Below are 22403 nucleotides of genomic sequence, written 5' to 3' on the forward strand. Positions count from 1 at the left end.
CAAAGTGAGTCTGCCCAGGCTGGTCCTGGGGCAACCAGAGGTCGCTGCACCCCAACTCTGCAGTCAGATGTGACTCTCAGCCAGACAGTAAAACAGAAGGTTTATGACGGGAACACAGTTTAAACAGAGCTTGTTGGTACAGAAAACAGAACCCCTCTGTCAGGTCCATCTTGGGGGGTGAGGAGCCCAGAACCAAGTTCTGGGTCTCTCCCAATTTCCCCAGCCAGCTCCAAACTGACACTCCCTCCTCTGGCCTCTGTGTCTCTTCTGGACAAGGAGGCCACCTGATCTCTTTGTCCCCAACACCTTCAGTTGGCATCTTGCAGGGGAAACTGAGGCACCCACACAGTATTCAGAGAAAATATTAAGAACATTCCCACTTCATCACAACAGATGCAACAAAATATAATACTGTATATTGAAGTAGGCAAGTGCTGCTTCTGACTTTCCACTTTTAATTGACCCTTGTAATCTTGTGGCACTGACGCGTTGTAGCTTCATTTTATATCGGCTTACAGGGCGGGAGCGGGGGGGCACCACCATTTTGGGCCCCACCAAAAATTATACAAACCTGCCGCCTATGCTTGCATCCGAAGAAGTGGGTATTCACCCACGAAAGCTCATGCTGCAAAACGTCTGTTAGTCTATAAGGTGCCACAGGATTCTTTGCTGCTTCTACAGAACCAGACTAACACGGCTACCCCTCTGATACTTGAGGAATTTAACAATGTTTCTTCAAAAGAGCCTTTTGATGAAGATGAAATTTACCTGGACTTTTAGCCCCCTTGGAAAAATAAAGAGAAAGGCAAGGGTTATGAAAGAAAAAATTAGACTTGTGCTTCACTCATCCTGTCACTTTAAGCAGATATTGCACTTGTGTTTTAAGACTGGTTTTTATGTGGTCATATGATTGCTTGACTGAAAAATATACAATGCCTACACTGACAGGGAAAATCTCTGGCTTCAGCCATTTTCTGGTCATGAAAATTTATTCTGACTGAGGAAATAATAAAGTTCTTCACTGGAAAGTTTATGAGAGTGATATGCCTCAGGCTGAAAAGCAAAATCAAATTGCTATCAAGCCAACATTTATTCATAATACACGTCACCTGTCCCACTCGGAGAAGAATGAAAGGCTGGTCACAAGGCTTTGGGCTTGTAGTGATGGGACGAAAGGGGGTTTAAATGTAGGCAGTGGAGAGTGCTGATGAACACCCAGATCATGACACTTTATTTCTTCTGAGGTCCCAGACTGGTCAATCCTACCTTTCAGTCTGAAATCACGAGGCAGATGCAGCGGACACACACATTTTGGCAATAGCCAGACTTTATAACACAGTACACTTGCCACGGCAGCTGCCCTCAAAGCTTACAGAGGGCAGGTTTCAGCTCTGCTGAGACTGGAGCAGGGCATTCTTAGTGACGAGAGAACGGGAATGGAACTCTCTCCTGGAGATGAGTGAGCGCCTGGCTAAAGCCTGACTATTTTTACAGTACAGGGCGAACACCCCTCTTGGCAAAAGTCATCCTTTGATCACGAAAACAGACAGCGAAGGCATTAAGTGCTGTGTGAGTATTCTGAGTCACAAAGCCTGAGTTTAGGAGTGGTGAAGAGCAAGGATCACTTTATGATCAAGCTGAACGCAAGGTTTAACGTCTGTATTGGGAGTCTGGACACTACAGCTATGGGGGCATTAGAAATATGCTGGGTTGTTCACAGTAATGCTTAGTGTGATACTTCCACCCATAAACAGATGCCAAATCCTGTTCCTTTTTCCAAAGAGCTGGAAAGACCTGCCTGCAGTGGAACCACATGCAGGGGGCAGGATCTCTACAGCAACTTCCTGCAGAGAACCATTGCATGTGCTAATGCATAGACCCATGCTAATACATACAAAGAAAGTGAAAGTTATTCCAGGCCTGAGGCTGGAGAAGTTTTTTCCTCTGCAGAGACCCACAGTGCCAGGCCATCCTGGATAAACAAAATGATAAATACACTGCAGCAAGAAATGTACTTTGTTCACTTACTGTGATGAATATCACTTAGTTTTGATTGTTCAGGATAGTTCAGAGTACAGTAGAACTTCAGAGTTACAATCACCTCAGGCATGGAGGTTGTTCATAATTCTGAACAAAACCTTATGGTTGTTCTTTCAAAAGTTTAGAACTGAACATTGACTTCATACAGCTTTGAAACTTTACTATGCAGAAGAAAAATACCTTTTAACAATCTTAATTAAAACAAACAAGCACAGAAACAGTTGCCTTATCTTGTCAATTTTTTTAAAAATTTCCCCCCCTTTTTTAGTAGTTTATGTTTAACACTGTACTGTATTTGCTTTTTGAGGGGGTCGTGGGGGGGCGGTCTCTGCTCTTGCCTGACTGTGTACTTCCAGTTCCAAATGAGGTGTGAGATTGACTGGTCAATTCGTAACTCTGGTGTTCGTAACTGAGGTTCTACTGTATCCTAGGGCCTTAGGGCCTGCAATTCTACGGCTGCAAAACTGTCCTCCTGCATCTCTCTTCATTTTTCTTTATTAATTATGGTTCTAGCCCTCAGCTGTCCAGAAAGCCTTAATGTAAATTTTAAATTAGTCTTTCTGAGTTTGCAGACAACCGGAAACATCTGTAAAATATGTGAACTGTCCTGTTCATCAGTGATAACTCTGAAGCCTAAAGATGACTATTTAAATGTCAGCACTGTTAAGTATTTCACTAACAATGATTTTTTCAGAAACATCCAGGTAACATGACTACCCACAATCCTAAACTGCCTTCCATGCTTCCTTAAGTACCAAAAGCCCCAAATGTGACATACCTCCCCTTTTCCCCTTGACAACTTGAGGCCATTACACATTAATACAAAATCAGCAGCACATTGAAAAGATGGGAACAGCTTCAAATAAACTGTATTGAATATCAGTAAGTAACCCAGGGATTACTGTATGCATTATTTAATGTCACATCTAATGGAATGAGAACCTCCATTTTCATATTTAAATAAACACAGTAGCTGCACCAGAATGCCACACAATCCAGGGAGCCTAGCTGCAGAATTTAGGTCCAACTTCTTACTAAGCACACAGGGCCTTGGTCTAAGTACTAGCAGACCTCATCACAGAATCACCTGTTAACCTCTGCTCCTCCAGTAGGGAAAGCCTGCCTGGTCGTGGATGCAAATGAAAGTCTGAGGTCAGTGTCACAGTTCAGGGCAAATGCACCTCAATTCCCCCTCCATGGTCACTCGAGGGCACCCACTCTGGGATTCTAGTTCTTCAGCCATCACCTCTCTTGGGTGGAGCCCTGTGCCACACTCCCTCCTGACTTGAGTTTTTCCATACTGAACAGTTCCTTGTCTTCACTGCAGGTTTCCCACCAAGCCATACGACCTAAACAGGCCTGTGTCTAAGTTTCGGCTTTCTCCTCAGAGGCTATGAGCAGCTGTAATTGCCCAGAGTTAAAAGTTACCACACAGCCCTTTCTAGGCAAGTACGTTTATTCTTAAGGTGAAGGCATTATAGTGAAAACATATTAAAAACAATAAAGGATGTACATGCAGGCTAATAAGCTTACCAGATGTCGCCCCTCTGTCTTATAGTGCATCAATAGGCCAAATTCTTCCAACCCTCCCCAGGAAGGACTGCAGACCTCCTTGAGCAAAAGGGCCTGGGTGTTTGCTGGATCAGAAAGAAGCCTCTGAGTCAGGTTAAACTCAGGCTATTTATCCAGAAGTTCTTTCTCTGCCTGTTGGGCTCTGGAGAGTCCAGTTTGAACCAGTTTACATGAGTGTCTTCAGATGGTGGGACTTCTCTGGAGCCCTTACAAGCTGAGTGAATTTGCCTAATCACCTCCCACTCCCTCAAGTCCTGGAGGGCTGTGATCCCCCTCCCCCGTGGAATTACATACAAACCCTGACCCATAATGAAACATAACTTAATACAGTAAGATGTCCCAAAGCTACTGCAGGAAATTGCCATGTCTGTCACAGACAGGTGTGCCAATTATATTTACCTCCTCAGACTATGTCATTTATATAGCACCTTTCATTCCAGGAGTTCTGATTGCTTTATAGACATGAAATTAAAACTCAGACCTGCTCTGGGGTCATTCATTCTCTCTCATTTTACAGATGGGGAAACTGAAGCACAGAAATAAAATGACACACCCAAGACTGTGCTGACATTCAATGGCAGAGCTGAGACTCGAACCCAAGCCTACTGACCAACAGCCTAGTGTCCTAATTACAGAACCACATGGCCTAAAAAAGGAACCGGGAGAGGGGGAGGAAGTGTCACAGGGTCTGAGCTATGCCCCAGCCAGTCCTCTGGGAATGACCCCTTTAGTGCACCAGGCCCCAAGGACCCACACAGTTCCACAGGAGTAGGCCCATACCCTCCAACACTCTGAGGCTGTCTACACTATCACTTATGTCAGCGTAAACTTGTGTCACTCTGGGTGTGAATAAGCCACCTCCTTGAGCAATATAAATTAGACCAACCTAAGCACTGGTGGTGGGCAACGCTATGTCAGCAGGAGAGTTTCTCCCAATGACCATAGCTACCGCGGCTCGTTGGGGGTGGATTAATTAAGTCGAGGGGAGAGCTCTCTCCTGTCAGCTTAGAGCAGCTATGCTAGAGAGCTTACAGATTGGACCATTGGCACAAGCATTCCCTTTCTCTCTCTCTCTCTCTCTCTGTGGCTCCCTACAGTGAATCCTGCTTGTACTTTGCCCCATTCAGGGTGCAATACTCTCAGTGAGTATTCATAGTGACACAGGAAGCCTTTTCCAAACCAAGATAACTAAGATTCTGTATGCCAGGTGACTAATAATTAGAGGCAGAGGTTAACACAGAGAGGCAGAAGGTAAGCCATGGTCCACCCTGGTCAAACCAATGCCCTGATGGGCCAGCCAAGCTGTGATGGGCTCTACCTGTTTCTCTCTGTTCTACCCTTTGCTTGCCCTGTCCAGGCACCTGAGGCCCTAAAAAAAAAAAAAAAAAAAAAAAAAAAACCCAAAACACTTCTACTTACCTGCCCATCTTGTTTTTCAGCTTCATTCACAAGTCCCACTTGCTGGGGTTTCCTGCTGTTGGGTGTTGATTTGTGCCGTTGTTGGGGCATCTCTTTCTCTTGCTGTTTTCAGCCAGCTCTTTAATGATCCTATTCATTTCCCCCAAATAGCAAGGTGATACACACACCTCTTGTCTGCTGTGCCATTCCAGGAGCAATGTTCACCCCACCCACTAGTTAGCAATGCCGCATGCAGAGAGAAACTGAGGCATGCCTGGGATTTATAAAAATATTACAGAAAATTCCCACTTCATCACAGGGAGTTTATGGATATAGTTTTCTATCCCCTGCACAGAACATGGTGTGACTATTTCTGAATGAAACAAAGGTGCTGAATGTGTCCATCACCACATCCTGCTCACATTTTCACTTGGTGGATTCAACACAAGGGGATAGTAACAGTCAGACCCTAGACTGCAGGAGTAGGCAGGATACTGTGATACTTAACATAGTTATACTTTACACCAGTGGTCTCCAAAGTGGGCTGTGCAAGAGGATCCTTCGGGGTGTGCAGCAGGAGGAGCGCTACCTTCCCCCTCCACCCCCCACCCCCAGCAGTTTGGCTGGGAGTCCGAGTGGCTTATTTATTTATTTATTTTTGCTTTGACAGTTTGGCTGGAGCAGGGGGTGCACACTCATTTTTACTGATGGGGCATGCGATGAAAAAAGTTTGGAGACCGCTGCTTTACACAGCAGGCAGTGAATAAGAAGAGAACCTTTAATTCCTGGTTGCAGCTAGTGGAGTTATACCAGGGCTGAATTTGGTCTAAAGGCTTTTGGGCTCAGCTACCAGGATCTAGGTACCTACAACCTCCCTTCCCTTATGAAGCAGGGTTTGTGTTTTAAAAATAGGACACCACCGCATTTATTAGCAACTCTCCGTGCTCACTGCAGTACATACAGCAATGCATTTGTCATGCTCTATTTTGCACCATTAAAATTAACTAAGCTCCAAACTGGTAAAATCTTCACATCAAACACACTAAAACACCACGGGCTTGGGGACTGTAGATGATTGTTGTGTGTGTATGCATATCTCTGAAGCATGCTTGTGATTTTTATGTCAAGCAAAAAAGAGTCAGATCAGAGATTTCAGTGTGTTTCAGATATTGGGGGTCAAACAGAGGAATAAGAGTGAAAACAGAACATTTTAAAACCTTGAAAAGTGTCTACATTTTTGCACTGCCTGGCAATGATCTCTGCTAACCTTGTGGAAGGAGACAGAGATGGATTTCAACAAAGTCTTGATGCTGGGACCTGTGGAGTTTAAACCGCCAGGGCTAAGGAAGAAGAAAGATGATGGGGATCCTGGAGATTATCTGTGCACAGAGGCAAAACAGAGGTGAGGGTGACATTTATCCAAGCCTGCACAAGGTCATCCACACTACTTAAGACCCTCTCCTCTTTGTGAGAAGAGATATGGGCAGAATAGCTGCACCTGCTTGTGTGTTAACTTCTCACTAATTCTAATGTTTCTTCGGCTTAGTATCTGAAATACACTATTCTATTCTGCACACACAAGCTCAAAATCAGTGGGGGAAGGGAACAGAGACAGTGACAGCCCCTGCCTAGTACCAGGTAGTTGGTCAATGCCATAAGCCAACCTTGCTCAGGACTTCCACAGGAATTGCTCTCTACTCTTCGGGCTACAGCAAGAGAGGACTTGTGGCCCTAAATCATTAATGCAGGTGTCTCAGGCATCACAGAAGAGAGCCTGGAGAGATTAGCACCTGATAATTATAACACACACAAGTATCTAATGTGAGCAGAGAGAGCTTTCTGGAAAATCACATCTCTTTGATTTCAAAGTATTTTTCCAACAGCTCTTCCCCCTAAAGTCTCTATTTTTCACACTGGAAACAGTATTTTCTACATTGTATAGCTTCCACTGTGTTGTCAACTGTTATCCTGTTCTCATTCCTTAAACTGAATGCATCTCCTTCCCACCATTAATTATGGTCCACACTATGCAATTAATTCACTGCAGAAACCTAATAAATGTACCTTTTAGAAACTGGCCAGAACTGATATTACTCCCCTAAATCAGACCTTCAACATGGAAACTGCTGTGCACAACTAGTAACTGATACCGGAGTGCCATCTATAGCTACTTTACCGCAAAGCAGAGGATATGCATACTAGAGTTGCCTTCATGGGGTTTGATTTAAAAAAAAAAAAAAAAAACTAGATGAATTTATTACTGGTGAGAGGTGCCACACTAGCACCCCTGGAAAAGGGTTCTCAGTTGAGCACAGTGTAGGTACACAGAAAAGCTGCCCCAATCCCGATCTGAAGCTGACATCTCCTAGAAGGGAGAGGGTAGGTCAGTCTCCATGGCTCATTCAGTCCCTGGCTTTTCTACAGAGACATCTCAAAAAAGAGCTGATTACAGATGCCCATTAAGGCCAGAGGATTCCATCCTGTCTTGCTAGATGACATGAAAAAGATGCTCCCACAGTGTCCTTGATTTTAGATGCTGGAATCAAACCCAGGTGCCCCCAGCATAAGGAGAAATAGAAGTGGCAGTCTCTGCATCATATAAAATCTCAATGCAGAGAAGATAACTGAGCCCCACACACCCCCACAAAACATGGGCACATGCACTGGTTGCTAACATGACAGTTTTCCAAGGGGAAGTGGTGGAACTGAGTATTTGGTGAAATTTTGCTGTGTTTACAGCAGTGTTAAGCAGATCTCTTAGGACCATAAAGGGTTAATCCTGCTCCCATGAATACAGTCTGAGTAAATAGGCTTTGGACAGGATGTATAAGGTAGGTAGAATCATCATCCCTCTCAGCTCCTGTCAGAGTAAAATAGCATTAGTTGTGGTCAGTGAATCCACATAGCCACAAACCCTTCCCCCAGGCTGCCATGGACAGAGGCATCAAGCTGTGCTCTACACACCCCTAGCACAGTCTCTTTGGGACTGAGACACCCACCGCCATAAAAAATCCACTATTTCTCTTCTACTACAGGCTTTCGATAGCCCTAAGCATTTAGGCCATGAACTGTAACACTACACTATGTGCCTGGCTCTACCTGATAATACATCAATATCGTAAAAAAATTCACTGCCCAGACCCTCAGGGGACACAGACACACCTGGTGTGGGCAAGCGAGCTTTATTGGGAAGGGAGAGGGAATGTCTCTTTCTCCTCTCAGTCAAAGATTGCTGATGAGAAGTTCTACCAGAATATACACTGGGAGTCCAATCAGAGTCACAGGGTTATTTAGTGTCCATGCCCGCTCACTTTTTGCATCTTTGCTAAAAAGAAAATCCGTTGTGATGAGAAACTAGGCTGAGACTCACCAAATTCACTTCACAAAGGCATCAGAGGGTAACTTTTCATCACTATTGCCTTCATTCAGATTTGGACCAATGACCTAAAGGTGCAGGTTCTCTCTCTGTTTCTTGCTCATTCTCCATTTGCCATCTCTTCTTGGAGAATCTTAGAGGCAGCCTGTCTTCCAACAGAACAATTTACATGCTAAAGAGTAAAGATACTGAGATTGTTTAAACACAGAATAAGTCCCAAAACATTGACTAGTTTTCAGGCCATAACACCTGAGTGAAGGAGTGGTTTTAATGAGATCATCAACGCCGCACTTCAAATCACATACACAGAGATTTATGATAGACCGAGCCTGCATTTCCTTTGGGACCTTTCCCTTCTCCAGCAGCTATATGTTGTATTTATCAACATTAGAGAGTTGAAAACTGTGTGTGTTTTAGCAACTGGAGAGTCTTCAATATTTGCCTCTCTAAGGCTGGGTGTTGACTGTTTCCTACAGACCTGTCGGTGCTGGTGTCTAATAGTGTTCCTAGCATACGCTAAGGATTGATGTGTTATCCAGATCCTTCTTGTGATTAGTAGTAGATTAGCAGATACCGGACCACACAAGTTACAAATACAGAGTGCTTTTTTTCTACAGTGCACAAGGGATGGGTTGAGATGTGTCAATCACAGACCATGTGGGAGTAGGCAAGGCAGCTTGTGGAGATTCTCTCTCCCTCCTCTCCTACAAGGAGGTTCAGCTTGAATATAACTAGAGTCCTGTAAACAGGCTGTTACTTTCAGACCTGCTACTTGGTAGCAGCTGTTTTGATTATCCAAGTTTATAGCTTACATATGCCTCTGGCAACAAACCTCAACTAGGTCACTCCTGGAGTTCATAGTCTAGCTCAGGGGTAGGCAATCTATGGCATGCGTACCAGAGGCGACACGCGAGTTGATTTTCAGTGGCACTCACACTGCCTGGGTCCTGGCCTCCGGTCCGGGGGGCTCTGCATTTTTATTTAATTTTAAATGAAGCTTCTTAAACACTTTAAAAACCTTATTTACTTTACATACAACAATAGTTTAGTTCTATATTATAGACTTATAGAAAGAGACCTTCTAAAAACGTTAAAATGTATTACTGGCATGCGAAACCTTAAATTAGAGTGAATAATTGAAGACTCGGCACACCGCTTCTGAAAGGTTGCAGACCACTGGTCTAGCCTAATTTGAAAGTAAATAAGAGGTTAGAATTTGTGCATGTGCAATGATGAGATGTGCAATATTGCCTCTAGTCAGAAAGATAACAGCTCAACAATACTGATAACAGCAATTTGGTTTACAATAGTATAGTGTGAAACTCTTAGATAGGATAGTTAAGACAGAGCCTGTTGCATACAAAGGAATGCAAATAAAATGGGCCCTATTTAGGGGAGGGCAAAAGTTTCCTTTCCACCAAAAGGAGTATTATTTTTAAGTTAAGCCTTCCCTTTCCCTCCCCACAGCATGCTTGGCTCCTGACCCCAGAAGCTGGCTATGTTCCACTCCCTGCCCTGCGTGGCTGCCAGATAGAGTGGCCAAACGTGCCGGGGAGTGTGGGGAGCCAGCACAGTGGAAGAAGGAAAAAGCCCCCCCCCCCCCCCCAGGTAACGTGTAGGGAGGGGAGAGCGCACTCCTGCTGTAGTGTCTGGTTTTTAAATATTACAAAGTTGGCAACCCCAGTTGAAGATGAAGTCTCCTCTGGGAAAAGTACTGAACTTGTAAGCCATTTCCAAAGCAGGGAACCAGGTAGGCCCCAACTGGCAGCAAGTAGCTGGAACGCTCATTATACTAAACATCTCAGGCCTGCTCCTGCACCACTGAAGCTAAGGGGAGTTTTGATGTTGTCTTTGAGAATGGGATCAACTGAAAATTCACTGCAAGAAAAGTTGCTAAATTTCTAGAAACATAGTTCGGAAAACAATCTGAATTCTCACCGTAAAGCAGGAATTGCTTTGATAGAAACTAGCCACCTTATGAAAATTACAGGAACAGTAGTAGTCTGACCTTGGGCCCCCCGCAGCCAAGAAAGGAGCCTATTAGTAACTAATAGACACTGTTAAGATAATTAACATTTGACCTACCTTGAGCTAACTATAATCTAGGCTTCAGTGGCTTCCAGATTCCTAATGTGTGAAGAAAAAAATCCTTTTTGATTCCAAGCAGTTAACAAAAACAAAAAAAAATTAAAGTAAGCCTTGAAGTAGGTTATTTTTTTCTAAATTGGGCCCCCCATCTTCCCCACCCACATTGCTATCATATACACCCTGAAATAGTCAGGGCCTGTGCCGACGACTCCACAAGAGTTTATTTCACTCTCATAGCCTCACATGGGCAGCCCAACCTTCCATGTTGCTTCCCTGACTTTGGGTTTGTCTTTACTGCAGAAAGTTGTGTGTGTTCTTAACTCAGGATAGCAGCTCGATTCAACTCCAAGGCTCCCCTACAGGCTTTAACTCGAGCGCTAACCCAAGTTGCCTTGTCCTCACTGCTATTTTAACCAGTTAGCTAACTGGGGTTAATAACCTGAGTTAAGTACATGCTTCCTCCCTCTCCTGGTGAAACACACCCTTTGCCACACAAGCCTACTAGCAGCTGTTAGCTGCTCCACAGCACAGGTACCTGTAAAGCCATACTAGAGAGTTTGTTGTGTTATTACCCAAAGGTCCCAACAATCTGAACTGGGTTGCTGGCCACAGTATAAACATGAACTTTATTCCTATCCCAAAGTTCTTACGATGCTGTAAGGAGCATTATTATCTTCCACACATTACCACGTGCTTGGAAATTTATTAAATAAGCCTATCAGAGAAAGGAGCTGCTCTCTGGCTCTATCACTTGTATCCTCACAAACCTGTGAAACCTTAACCATATAGTGTACATACAGATTTTCATGGTTTCAGAACAAAACTACCACTGAAGGATCCTCAGCATCACCCCTACACAGAGCAAAGGGTCAGACAGATTACCTGATCCAGTAATTTGTGACTTTGTACTCTGGAGCACAATGAGGTAATTGCCATGAGGCTAGTGCATACAAGCAGAAATTTATTTTAATTGAAAATGGACAGGGAAGAGAAATAGCAAATGGAAGAGGCCATTGCCAAAAAATGTTTTCAAGATGGGTACAACTGTAAAACACGAGTGTAATTATAAAGAACAGATAAACAGTGCATTCAAGTTAAAAGCTCTCTCACAAGAATAAGCACAGATGCCTTAATAAAGCTGACCTTAAAGAAATAACACAATTACATAATTTTCAGAATTAGATGTAGAACATCCTCCCCACCCCCCCACCTCCCAAAAAAAAAAATCTAAGAGCGTTCTTAGCCTGGCTCTCTTGCTAGCTACATACTACAACTGACACATTAAAAATATGATCCAATGCTCAAAACGTTAAAAGAAAGCTGGATCATAGCCTAAATAGATACATTTGATATGTTACCTTACTTTGTTTAACTCCCACCTTTGTCTCTCACTCAGAGGCTCAGCATGCGGACAAAATCATAATCACTACAGAGATCAAATCAGTAAGATCTAAAAATCTCTTCAATATTCTTTAAAAAAAGGCAACTATATTAGAGCCTTTAACAGGTACTGTTGGATATTTTTCAATAACACACACTAGGTGCTTAGAACCCAGAGGGATATCCTCCATACAATACCTTTAGAGTGCAAATTATACAAGCTGTCAAGCTAAACTACTTGACAATGTGTCTAAACTTTTATCAAGGCAATAGAGGAAGCAAAACAAATTGAACATAACTAGAAGTGTCAGGCAGTAAGAAAGTAATTTTTTTTGTATATGCACTAGAAATACATTAGCTCTACATACACAGAAGTCCAGGATGCAAGCCACTGCAAAAATGTTTTAGTTAAAATTCTTGGGCCTGATCCTCCCAGACATGCATCTGGAACTCTGATTTCTCAAATGATCTGGAAATAAAGAGCTTGCAGGACTGGGCCTCTACTGGTTTAAGACATTCACGTAATAGTTTTAAAACGTATTCAAACCCAAAGTCAGTCTAGTTTGGAATTTGGAAGATAGTTTTACTCCAAAACCAGTAGGATGCAGGCAACAAGCTCAACTCAACTGCCAAAAAATGCATGTGAACAGTTCCACTTATTTTACACAAAAGCTATAGCATATGTATGTACATCAGGAAGCTGATTTTAAAAGAAGCACATATGTCCTCATAATGGTGACGTCAATCAAGTCTGACAAGTAAACTAAAGGAGGATCTCACACCATACATATCTGCTCTGTATATCCTCAATAGTCTTAGAAAGCAATATGACAACCTTCACATTATGGACCAAGCAAATTCATGCTGCTAGGTTTCTAAAATAATTTTTTTAAAAGTCTACATTTAATGAGAAATGTTCTGAATTTCCATGAACTTGAGGCTCCTGGTTGACATACACTTACATGCGGGTCAGTGCCCAAATGAGAAACTTTTGTGCAAAGTGTGTATGAGAGACATCTAAATGCACTCAACTTCCCCTCCCACCCTCCATAAAGACACAGGCCTTTAAGAGAAGGCTTCAAAACATGTTCAGATGTTTTAACAGAAATCAGATGCAAAACACCTGCATTTTAAGTTAGCATATATTTTACTGTCTCAATCACAGCAACCCATACAGTAAGATACACAAAAAATAGAGCATGGTATCACTAGCAATTCAACACAGTTTTGTACTACAGTATTCAATGACAGATATAAACACAGGACTTTTCCTTTTTAAAGCAAATATAGTAGTCCCTGCTATGTTCACTGTATAAGTTACGTGGCATCACAGTTTGAGTTAATTACTGTAGTGAAAGTAACAATATGGAAGTTGAACTAGTGAACTAGAAGGTACATTGTATAGCAGCCAAAAACAGGCGTGACACTTCAGAAAGATGAACAGAAAAAGTAACTACCAAAATGAGAGCCACCCTTACAGACTGTATTTTAGTAGTAAAATTCTTTTAAATTCTGCATTATATACATACTGTATCTACATGTGTTCTATTTTATACATATATATGTATGTATTTATAAAAAGCCATTAAGATTTTGAAAACCTTAACATCATTCACCTAAGCAATACTGAGCCTAGCCCAATGGTTCCCAATCTATGGGTCACAATGCACCATCGGTACATGGGGTCACAGAGGACAGACACCATTTTGCTCCTACAGCATGACCTTGCACATACAGTGCAGGCAAGGTCACAGTGCATGGATGATGCCATGTTGTTCTACAAAACGGCATCCTCCATGCTATCTGGAGTCCTGGCAGGAAAAAATTCATTAAAATGGGGTCATGCCAACAAAAAGGTTGGGAACCCCTGCCGTAGCCTTCAGTCAGCAAGATAATACCTGCTTATAACATTTTCAGTTGCAGTCACTTGATTTGTCTTGTGAAAGCCATTTACTTTATTTCTTAATGCAAGTCAGAGTAGCCTCTCTCAGCCTTCTATAAAATCAAGTTTGGCCTTTTCTTTTGTATATCTGACACTTATGGCTAAAATATTTTAGTAAGTTTACAATATTAACCTATTTAATTTCCCGCAACCCAAAACAATAAGAAAACATTGGTGACCAATCATTCATGCATGTTTTTCCACACAATGGACATTTGGGAAGAAAACAAAACAAAACCTAGAATCAAACTGTTCAAAAATGTATTATTTTAGGGCAAAGTGGATTAATTTTAAAAAAATATAACAAACACTTTAGATAATTTCTTTAGATATTTTAAATGTTTGATTCCAATACTCAGATTGAGTTCCCTAAATATTTTGTCTTAATTAGCTTGTCTGAATGTAAAAGACAAAAATAAGAGGGGGCTCTTGCAGATTTTCTTTTTCCATAAGACTAAAGTCTGTTCATAGAAGATGTAGTTTAATTTATTACATGGTTTGGCGGCCAAACTGTACAGCATCCTGCACAATGGAATCCTGGTCTAGGACTAGGGCTCCTAGGCACGATAGTCATACAAATAAATAATAAAGTTTTATTGCCTGATTCTCGTCTACAACTGATGGATTTACTCCAGTGAGAGTCATACAAGCTCTCTGAATTTTAATCAGATCACTGCCTTGCCAGCTGAGCTACGCTATAGACTCTGCAGTGGATTTAGATGCAGGGTATCATCTATGCATACAAAGTTCCCATAAGCATAAGGGAAGAAAATGTGCACTTAGGCCCAAAATCCTGCAGTCCTTACTCAGGAAAGACTCCAATTAATTTAGAAGAAGTGTCTCCTGAGTGAGCGCTTTGGGTGCTTTAAAGAAGGAAGCAAAGAAAACAAATTTTTTTCTGAGCCAATAATATCAGTCTGCCACAGTGACTGTAGTAAACCATGAAATACAGTACAAGGAAAAAAAAAAAAAAGAAGCCATCTGAACAAATAACCCAGAGAAGCTTCATAGTTACATAATGATTTTACCACTTTTAGAATTTAACATATTGAATCTATTTATTAAAAAATAAACTGTTTCCAAATCACCTATTTACAGTACAAAGAATGGGATTTAATACATGTGCAACAGAAGATGAATAAAATCAGTACTGAACTGGAAAGACAACACTCCAGGCATAATTTAAGTGACATGTATACAGATTCACCTTTTAAAAATACCACACAGTAAAAACCAGTAGGATGGTATTGGCAACACTAGAAAATAAAGCAAGAACTCTCTTCAAATTCAGATTGTATAAGCTTGAGATAAACATCTTGGGGGATGGAAGGGAGAAGGAGGAAACATGAAGACATGAAGAGGAGATGTCCTGGTGTTTACATTTTAGAGCTCAGGAAATGCAGCCAAACTCTTCAAAAATTAGTCCTTTTTGGCAACCAAGTAATTTTCAAATACTTCCTACAAGTATTTTAAAGTTACTCTATAAAAACAGACAGTGATTTCACAATACACTGAAAATGCTGCTCTTAATTTCATATACTCTTACGTAGTTTTATTTGGGTGAGCCAATAACTGCAATATAATAACAAAGATGTGGTGTCACTTAAAGTGCAACAGCTGCCAAGTCTGAAAGGAAAATGTGCTCTTCTCCCCCATCTAAATTGAAAAGCAGTTATCAGATAAGAACTACCTAAATGGTAGAGGCATGAACTCTAATGTATACACAGCATTTGTGAAGCCACTAAAAATGAAACTGGCACCTAGTCATTGAAATGTATTTCCAAAAACTGGACACATCTTTTTTTTTTTTAATATTTATATATAAAGAGGTCAGTATCATATTTGTTACCAGTGAAATCAGAAAATTCCATGTGTTTTTAGCCCTTGTTTCTCCTCTCAAACACAGAATTTCAAGTCTATCTATAAACAAGGTGGGGCAGCTGGGTTGATTTATAGTTTAATTGATTGTTAGGCATGAATCTGTGTAGCTCACTCTTTCTACAGCAGGGATCATAATAGTAAGCATTGAGGCAAGCATCACATGAGACTTTTGAACAGAATGTGCATGTGTTTGCAGCTCCAGATCGGTTACAGAAGCCACAGCGCAGGGTGCCTGAAGGCTTGGATTTTGAACTGAGCTGAGTAGCTCTTTCTTGACTCTGAGTCTGTAATGCATACTGAGATTTCTCTCTTAAAGCAGAGCCAGGAGACAAGCCATCATTTGGAATTGCTTTGATTGAATAACTGCTCTGCTTCACTGCTGGATATTCCTGCCTATAGATGAGCAGATTGTCACACTTTTGGCAAACAGAAGTGCCGCAAGTTATGCCACAATTCTGGCACTTCAGGGAAGTTGTCTCTTTGGCTAGATGCGTACGTTTGTGGTAAATGGGATTGGCATCATTTCTTATTAGCCATACATCAGGTTTACTAACTTCATGTCTTTTAAAATTTAACATACTTCTAGAATCAGGATCAGTGTATAAGTCTAAGTCTTCTTGAGCAGAAATATAAGAGTTGTAGGGGACATTTGTTCTTAACATGCCATTGGGATGGGATGAAATTGGCAGAAATTCATCTGAACACCCATGTGGAGAGCTTGACATAGCAAGAAGAGATGGTGATGGACGTATTATTTCATCTTTAATGTCATCTTCTGTATCAACCAAAATTGGTTCTTTTCTGAGACTCAACGAAGTCATCAATGGTGGTTTCTTGTTTTCCCAATAGCTGTCATATGTATCCACGGATTTAGAAGGCTTGCTTACTTTTGGCTTGAAGTACTCTTTAGGGGCTCTTTCACTAGCAGATTTCTGAAGAACCATGCGTGCCATAGAAGTGTTCAAGTTTTCTTTGCATTCTGTGCGCCGTTTCATAGCTTCTGAGCAGCCTCTAACATCTTCATTGCTATTTTTTCGCTCATTTACAACATCAAGCTCCAAATAACCTTTATCCTTCACTTGCAAGTGAATTTCAAGCAGTTGTTCACACTCTATTTTTGCCAAAAAGAGTTCAAATGAAACCATTTTTACTTGGAAGGCATCAACCAGCTCTTTGAGCTTATACATGGTTCCCAGTTCTTGGACATACCCCATGTAGTTCAGAATCTGTCTTACATCCTCCTCAGGTAGTGTGGACTTTACATAATAAACAAAAGGTCCCGTGTAGGTCTGGAAGGGGGAAAATAAAGGAAAGTTAAGTTATAATCTCAGTGGCAGACTAGATGCTCAGACACTACAGAGCTGGGTACAATATAGGTGCCTTGTTAGTCCTATCTAATCAACCTCTGACAATCAAAGACTACATCTACTCCAAGAAAGTTGAGCCCAAATTCTTTAGCTCTCCTGTTTGACAGACTAAAAATTCTGCATCAGCTTCAGATAAATCCAAAAAAGGAAGGTTTTGCTTAAATTTGAAGACCATATGACCAGCATGTAATCCTCTTGTTATTAAATTGTTTATTTTAAGCTTCTCCTTAAATATTCCAGTTTTAACGGACCAGAAATTGAATTTACAACACAACTGCACTGTACAAGCTTTGGTGGGGGAAAGATGGAGGTTTCCGAAGTGGGTAGTGGACAGCTAAATATTTAAGAATCTTGTGGCCATATTGGGGACATGGGATCACAAAATTAACTCGATGTTTCTGCTAAAGCAATCAGTGAAATTGTTAATGTTGACATTAAAATCTTATCCAATTTCAAACTTAAATGTACTGAAATGAACAGTGTGAGTTCAAATCTCAGCAAATACTTCAAGATGTTTGCAGACTGGAGAAGAGTGTTGCATTGGTTTATGCCATTCACATTTCAAAGGTTTTCTTCATACTATAATGCTTGAAACATTTTTAAATGACAGTTCATATTTGGAGGAAGGATGGATTTTACAGCAAATTCTGCAGCCATGAAACATTGACAATAATCTGTACTTCAGCTGCCCTATCTACAATAGACGTAATATTTATTATGTGCATTTACAAAGTGCCTCAGATGAAAGGTGCTTCACAGGCTAATAATTATTAAGGACAGAAAATCCCTCAAGAAGAGGAGCAAGTCTCCTGGGAAAGAAGTTAAAAAGACAAGCCTAAGATGCAACACACATGTACATACAAGTATGTTCTAGGACAGTTTTTACCAAGGCCTATTAGGTACACTCTCTCTTTTCTAAAAATCCAAGGCCATGGGAGATTCCCCGCCTTGAGAAACTCAATGAGCACTTGCTTACTGATTCAGACAGAAAAACACAGCAACCAAATGAATCATTTGCAACTCTGTGAAATACTGTCCCAAACTTATCTTTTATGTTTGGGAAACAACTGACCTTTCTTCTGAGCTGCTTAGCTTAATGTAAATATCTGGCCAGGGATAATCATAACATTTTAAAGCAGAGAGTTCACTCAAATCAATTTGTACAATATGCTTACAGTTTTTCTTTCAGATGACTATGTGTCAAAAAGCTAATGAAGACATAAGTGTCTCACTTCAAAACTTATTAGTATTATTTTTCTAAACAAAATCTCAAACACTGAGCTAAGGTGTAGCAGTGGGTTAAATATTTCAGTCTGAGCAGAGCTGACAGCCATCAATATTGTTGACAAAATTGACTCCAAAGAGGATGATGGTTTACAGTGTTTGATTTGGAAGGTACATTCTACGTTTTCTTAAGTCTTAGTCATGTTTTACATGTCAAGAGTCTACAGTGTAAAAAAAAAAAAAAAAGGCTTGTGGGGGATGAGGAAACATATGGATCCATAAGAAATATCCCTTGTGATGCAACATAGCTGAGATGTTTGCTCTGACTGGAGTTCAAATCCTATATTGGGTCACAAGTGGAAATGATTTGGCTCTGTCAACCTTGTACATGGTGGTAAAAAGAACTACAATATATGACCAACGTCTACATTGTTAGCATCCCAAGAGGTGCCCTAGACTGGAATAGTCAAGATCTTACTTGTCAGGACTTCAGTGCAATGAGGAAGTAGACCTATGGAGAGTTCTACTAGTCTGGAATAGTCCCGTCCGTCCCATCCCCCTGTCCTCCCCCTCAAAAATGTAATAGAAACTACTGATTGCACAGTGCATTTTTTTTTTAAAAGGACACTGTAGTTTAGTGTATAGAAAAATGCTTTGTAAGGCTATATTAGAAGTGTTTATATGCAACTTTCAAAAACAATTTTCTGTCTGGATTTCAAATGTCACCTGTAGTGTTCACAACTCAAACACTGCAGCTTTGATCCACTATAAATGAGAACCCAAAGACAAGACAGACTCAAAACTGACAGTGGAAGAGAAGCTAACTAGTCTGCTTCCATGATCTAAGCTGAGCTATATGCAATTATTAAACAAATAGCACAGATGATGAGAAGTATATTAGGCTTTTAAAATACTATCAGTCTCAAACAAAGACCCTGACACAGGTAAAGAATTTGAAAGGACATTAAAAAGAAAAAAAAATCCAGGCTCCATGTGATCAGGAATGAAGAAAGATGTTCTTAAAGCAAACTAAAGAAGTTTGCTTGCCAGTGTGAAATGAGTTGAGGTTTCCAATCCAATTCCTGGTAAACAAGTGTCCACTTCACTAAACACTGCACATTGCAATTAGTGCTAAATTAATAGCAGTTATGGCAGAAAGGGCAAATATGGAGTGAACTTAGAAGTCAACTATTCATTCACCCTAGTGGTATTCCCTCGCTGTCAAAGTCAGGATACAACAGTAGGCCAGTGGGGGGAAGCCAGAGGGGGATGCTTGCACTGATTCTGCCTGTTTTATGGATACAGAGAGGATTTCAGACTCCAGGACTGCGTATCTGTCATGCAGCAACGCAAAAAACACTCAGGAATAAAGTTAGATGAAACTACAAATCATTGTTCTAATGTATTATCACCGCATGTGAAACGTCTTACCTTTATAGTTTTGAATTCCTTCTTCCAAGGGTAAAGAAAGAGATTAATTCCTATCATCTCCAGCATAGCGAATGCAGTATGGAGAGAACGTAAATTTGAGGATTTCAGGGATCTTAGTGAATTTTCAACCATCTCATAAAATTTAATCAACCGGAATCTATAAAAGGGATCAATCTTGGGAAGGCAGAGTAAGGCTGAGGCTGCCACTCGCAGATATTCATCATTAACAGGGCGCTGTTTGTTGTCAGAAGCATTCAATTTGGATTCATGGAACTGTACATACTTCTTAAATAAATCGTCTTTATATTTCGTATCCATTGAAATAGGATTTTGGCTCACTCTTGGGTGGCTACCTCGTCTCTTCCATGGTTACTCTGCAACAGGCGGATTACTGAGCCTTTTACAAGTTCTCAGTAATCGTGATTCTTCTGGAATAAAAAGAAAAAACAAAGACAAGTCATTACAGCTGTACTACTCCAGCATGCCTGTAATTTCCACATACCCACAGGAGCCTGTGGAAGTGTTCATGGAGCAGTGGATCCCAACCACAAACTCTTCAGGCTTCTGTAATCATGTAATAGGTGTACTGGTCTTTTGGTGCCCCATGGTGCCCACAGCCATTATACACTCCTCTCCAACTGCATCCTAGAACAAAGTCAAGCCAGACTGATATAGACATTTGGGAGTTAAATCCCATCAATGAGTCCACAACAATTTCCCCAAGCCCCATCTGGCTCTTTGAGCCAGGGCAGCCTTAGCCCCAAAGAAATTAGGTGCACGTGAGCCTAAAGAGAGCAGAGATGCTTTTTGGTCCATAAGAATAGAATGGTTTGATGACTAAAAGCAAGGGCATGGTGCGATGAAAACAAAGTGACCTGTTTATACTGTTCTGGGGGCTAATGAGTTAAACTGCATGAAGAGAACTATAATCAGAGACTTTATTCATCTCTTATTTTGCTTTCTCCAGAAAAAATATATAAATAACATGAACTGCTCCAAAAGGGTTCTTTCTACTTAACTCAGGACTTCTGCTGTAATTCTCTCTAACTGCATGGACTGCACAGCCCAGCACGCTAGTCTTTCTAGCTGTACCTTATCTGTGAGCCTCTGTGTGCTACTGATAATCCTATCCAGCTGTGCATATTCTACCTTGCCAAGGAGGTGGGGCTGTTCGACACTCATCTCACAACTGTGGAAGAGTTTGCATGCAACTGAAGAGGAGGCAGTGGGCAGCAAGTGGCACAGCCAAGATTTTAGCCTGAAACTTGCAGTTACATCAAAAGGCTGGAATCCCTACTTTTAACAACTAGTACGGGCCCTGCTTGGACCCACTATGCCAGTGTAGTACAAAACCTTCGTTACTTATGGTTTTTACAAGTGTACTAATATGTGTGTTTCTACTTTAGTGACTTGATGTCTCTTGCATAGGCAAACCCTATGAGCCAAATGTAAGTCAATGGAGTGTTGTCTTTCTGAGTCTGCAGTCAGCCTAAAACAATGACTCAAAAGTGTAAACTCCTCAACTTACATTAAGCCCATGTAATGCCATCAGTAATTATTCAGTTGCTGATCATTTTAGCAGATGGGAATGAAGAGAGTGTGTGTGTGTGTGTGTGTGTGTGTGTGTGTGTGTGTGTGTGTGTGTGTGTGTGTGTGTGTGTGTGTGTGTGTGTGTGTGTGTGTGTGTGTGTGAGAGAGAGAGAGCGAGAGAGAGAGAGAGAGCGAGAGCGCGCGCTGTTGGACAGAAGATACATCAGGAAGACATTAAGGAAGAAGACGACGGAGGGGAAAAAAGAGAGGACGAAGAAGAAAGAGAAACAAAGGGCAGAAATTTCAATGGTCCCAAATTCAAGAATATTCTTTCACCCAGTAATGCTGAATACAACAATGAGGAAGTGAACAAACAAGCTAGAAGTTTTGCACAAAGATGGCTTGTACATGCTTCCCTCTTGAAATCAGTGAGAGTTCTGCTGGGAATTACAGGGAATATGGAGTGCTAAATTCATACCTCAGCCCAAGATCCATAAATAAAAATGCAATTGAGTCTTCTCCACAGGATGAATTTACTGCCCCTTCCCTAAAGTTATTTCTGTATTTGTATAAAACAGAACTGGACAAAAGCAGCAGAATGCCACTACTCAACGACCACCTCCCTCCCAAATTAAATAATTAGGCTATGCAAAAGAGCTCTGATTGTTTCCAATTAACTGGGACTTTCAAACCAGTCTGGATAATAGACTTAAACAGGAAACAATCCTGCACTAGAATGGAGCTGGATTAGATATCCTAACCTCCATCTCTATTTTCAATAATTGTATGATACAGCAGCTTTGTTTCATGAATGGGGCATTACGATTAGGAAGTCCCCTAAAGACAAGTAAGTCCTTTGTAAAGATCTTATGAATCATAGAATATCAGGATTGGACGGGACCTCAGGAGGTCATCTAGTCCAACCCCCTGCTCAAAGCAGGACATTCATAATCATCTCAAGCTCCCATGACTTGCCATTTGTGGGCATGCCAGGGTTCACCAGCTCATGTCTGAAAATCAAAATATGAGACAAACTAAGGCTATGTCTACACTGCACACCTTACAACAGCATGGCTGTGCCACTGCAGCTGTGCCACTGTAAGGTGCACAGGGTAGCCGCTCTTTGTCACCAGGAGAGAGCTCTCCTGGTGACAAAATAAAACCACTTCCAACA

At 41.3% G+C, this 22403-nt stretch overlaps 1 protein-coding gene across 5 annotated transcripts in view; it reads right to left on the minus strand.

Annotated features, from left to right (window-relative positions):
* SPATA2 (spermatogenesis associated 2) overlaps nt 1-22403 on the minus strand; it is a 37660-nt gene that overhangs the window by 12110 nt on the left and 3147 nt on the right. For 4 of the 5 annotated variants that reach the window (XM_039499471.1, XM_039499469.1, XM_039499472.1 and 1 more), the window contains exons 2-3: nt 19700-20127; nt 14828-16966 (exon numbers count right to left, since the gene is read on the minus strand). In XM_039499471.1, the coding sequence (XP_039355405.1) occupies nt 15713-16966; nt 19700-20017 (1572 nt within the window). In that variant the 5' untranslated portion in view covers nt 20018-20127 and the 3' untranslated portion in view covers nt 14828-15712. Of the gene's footprint in view, nt 1-14827; nt 16967-19699; nt 20128-22403 lie in introns of those variants that run through there. The other variant, XM_039499473.1, reaches the window with a different exon arrangement.

This window comes from Mauremys reevesii, linkage group 13 (assembly GCF_016161935.1).
Source record: "Mauremys reevesii isolate NIE-2019 linkage group 13, ASM1616193v1, whole genome shotgun sequence".
Lineage (NCBI taxonomy): Eukaryota > Metazoa > Chordata > Testudines > Geoemydidae > Mauremys > Mauremys reevesii.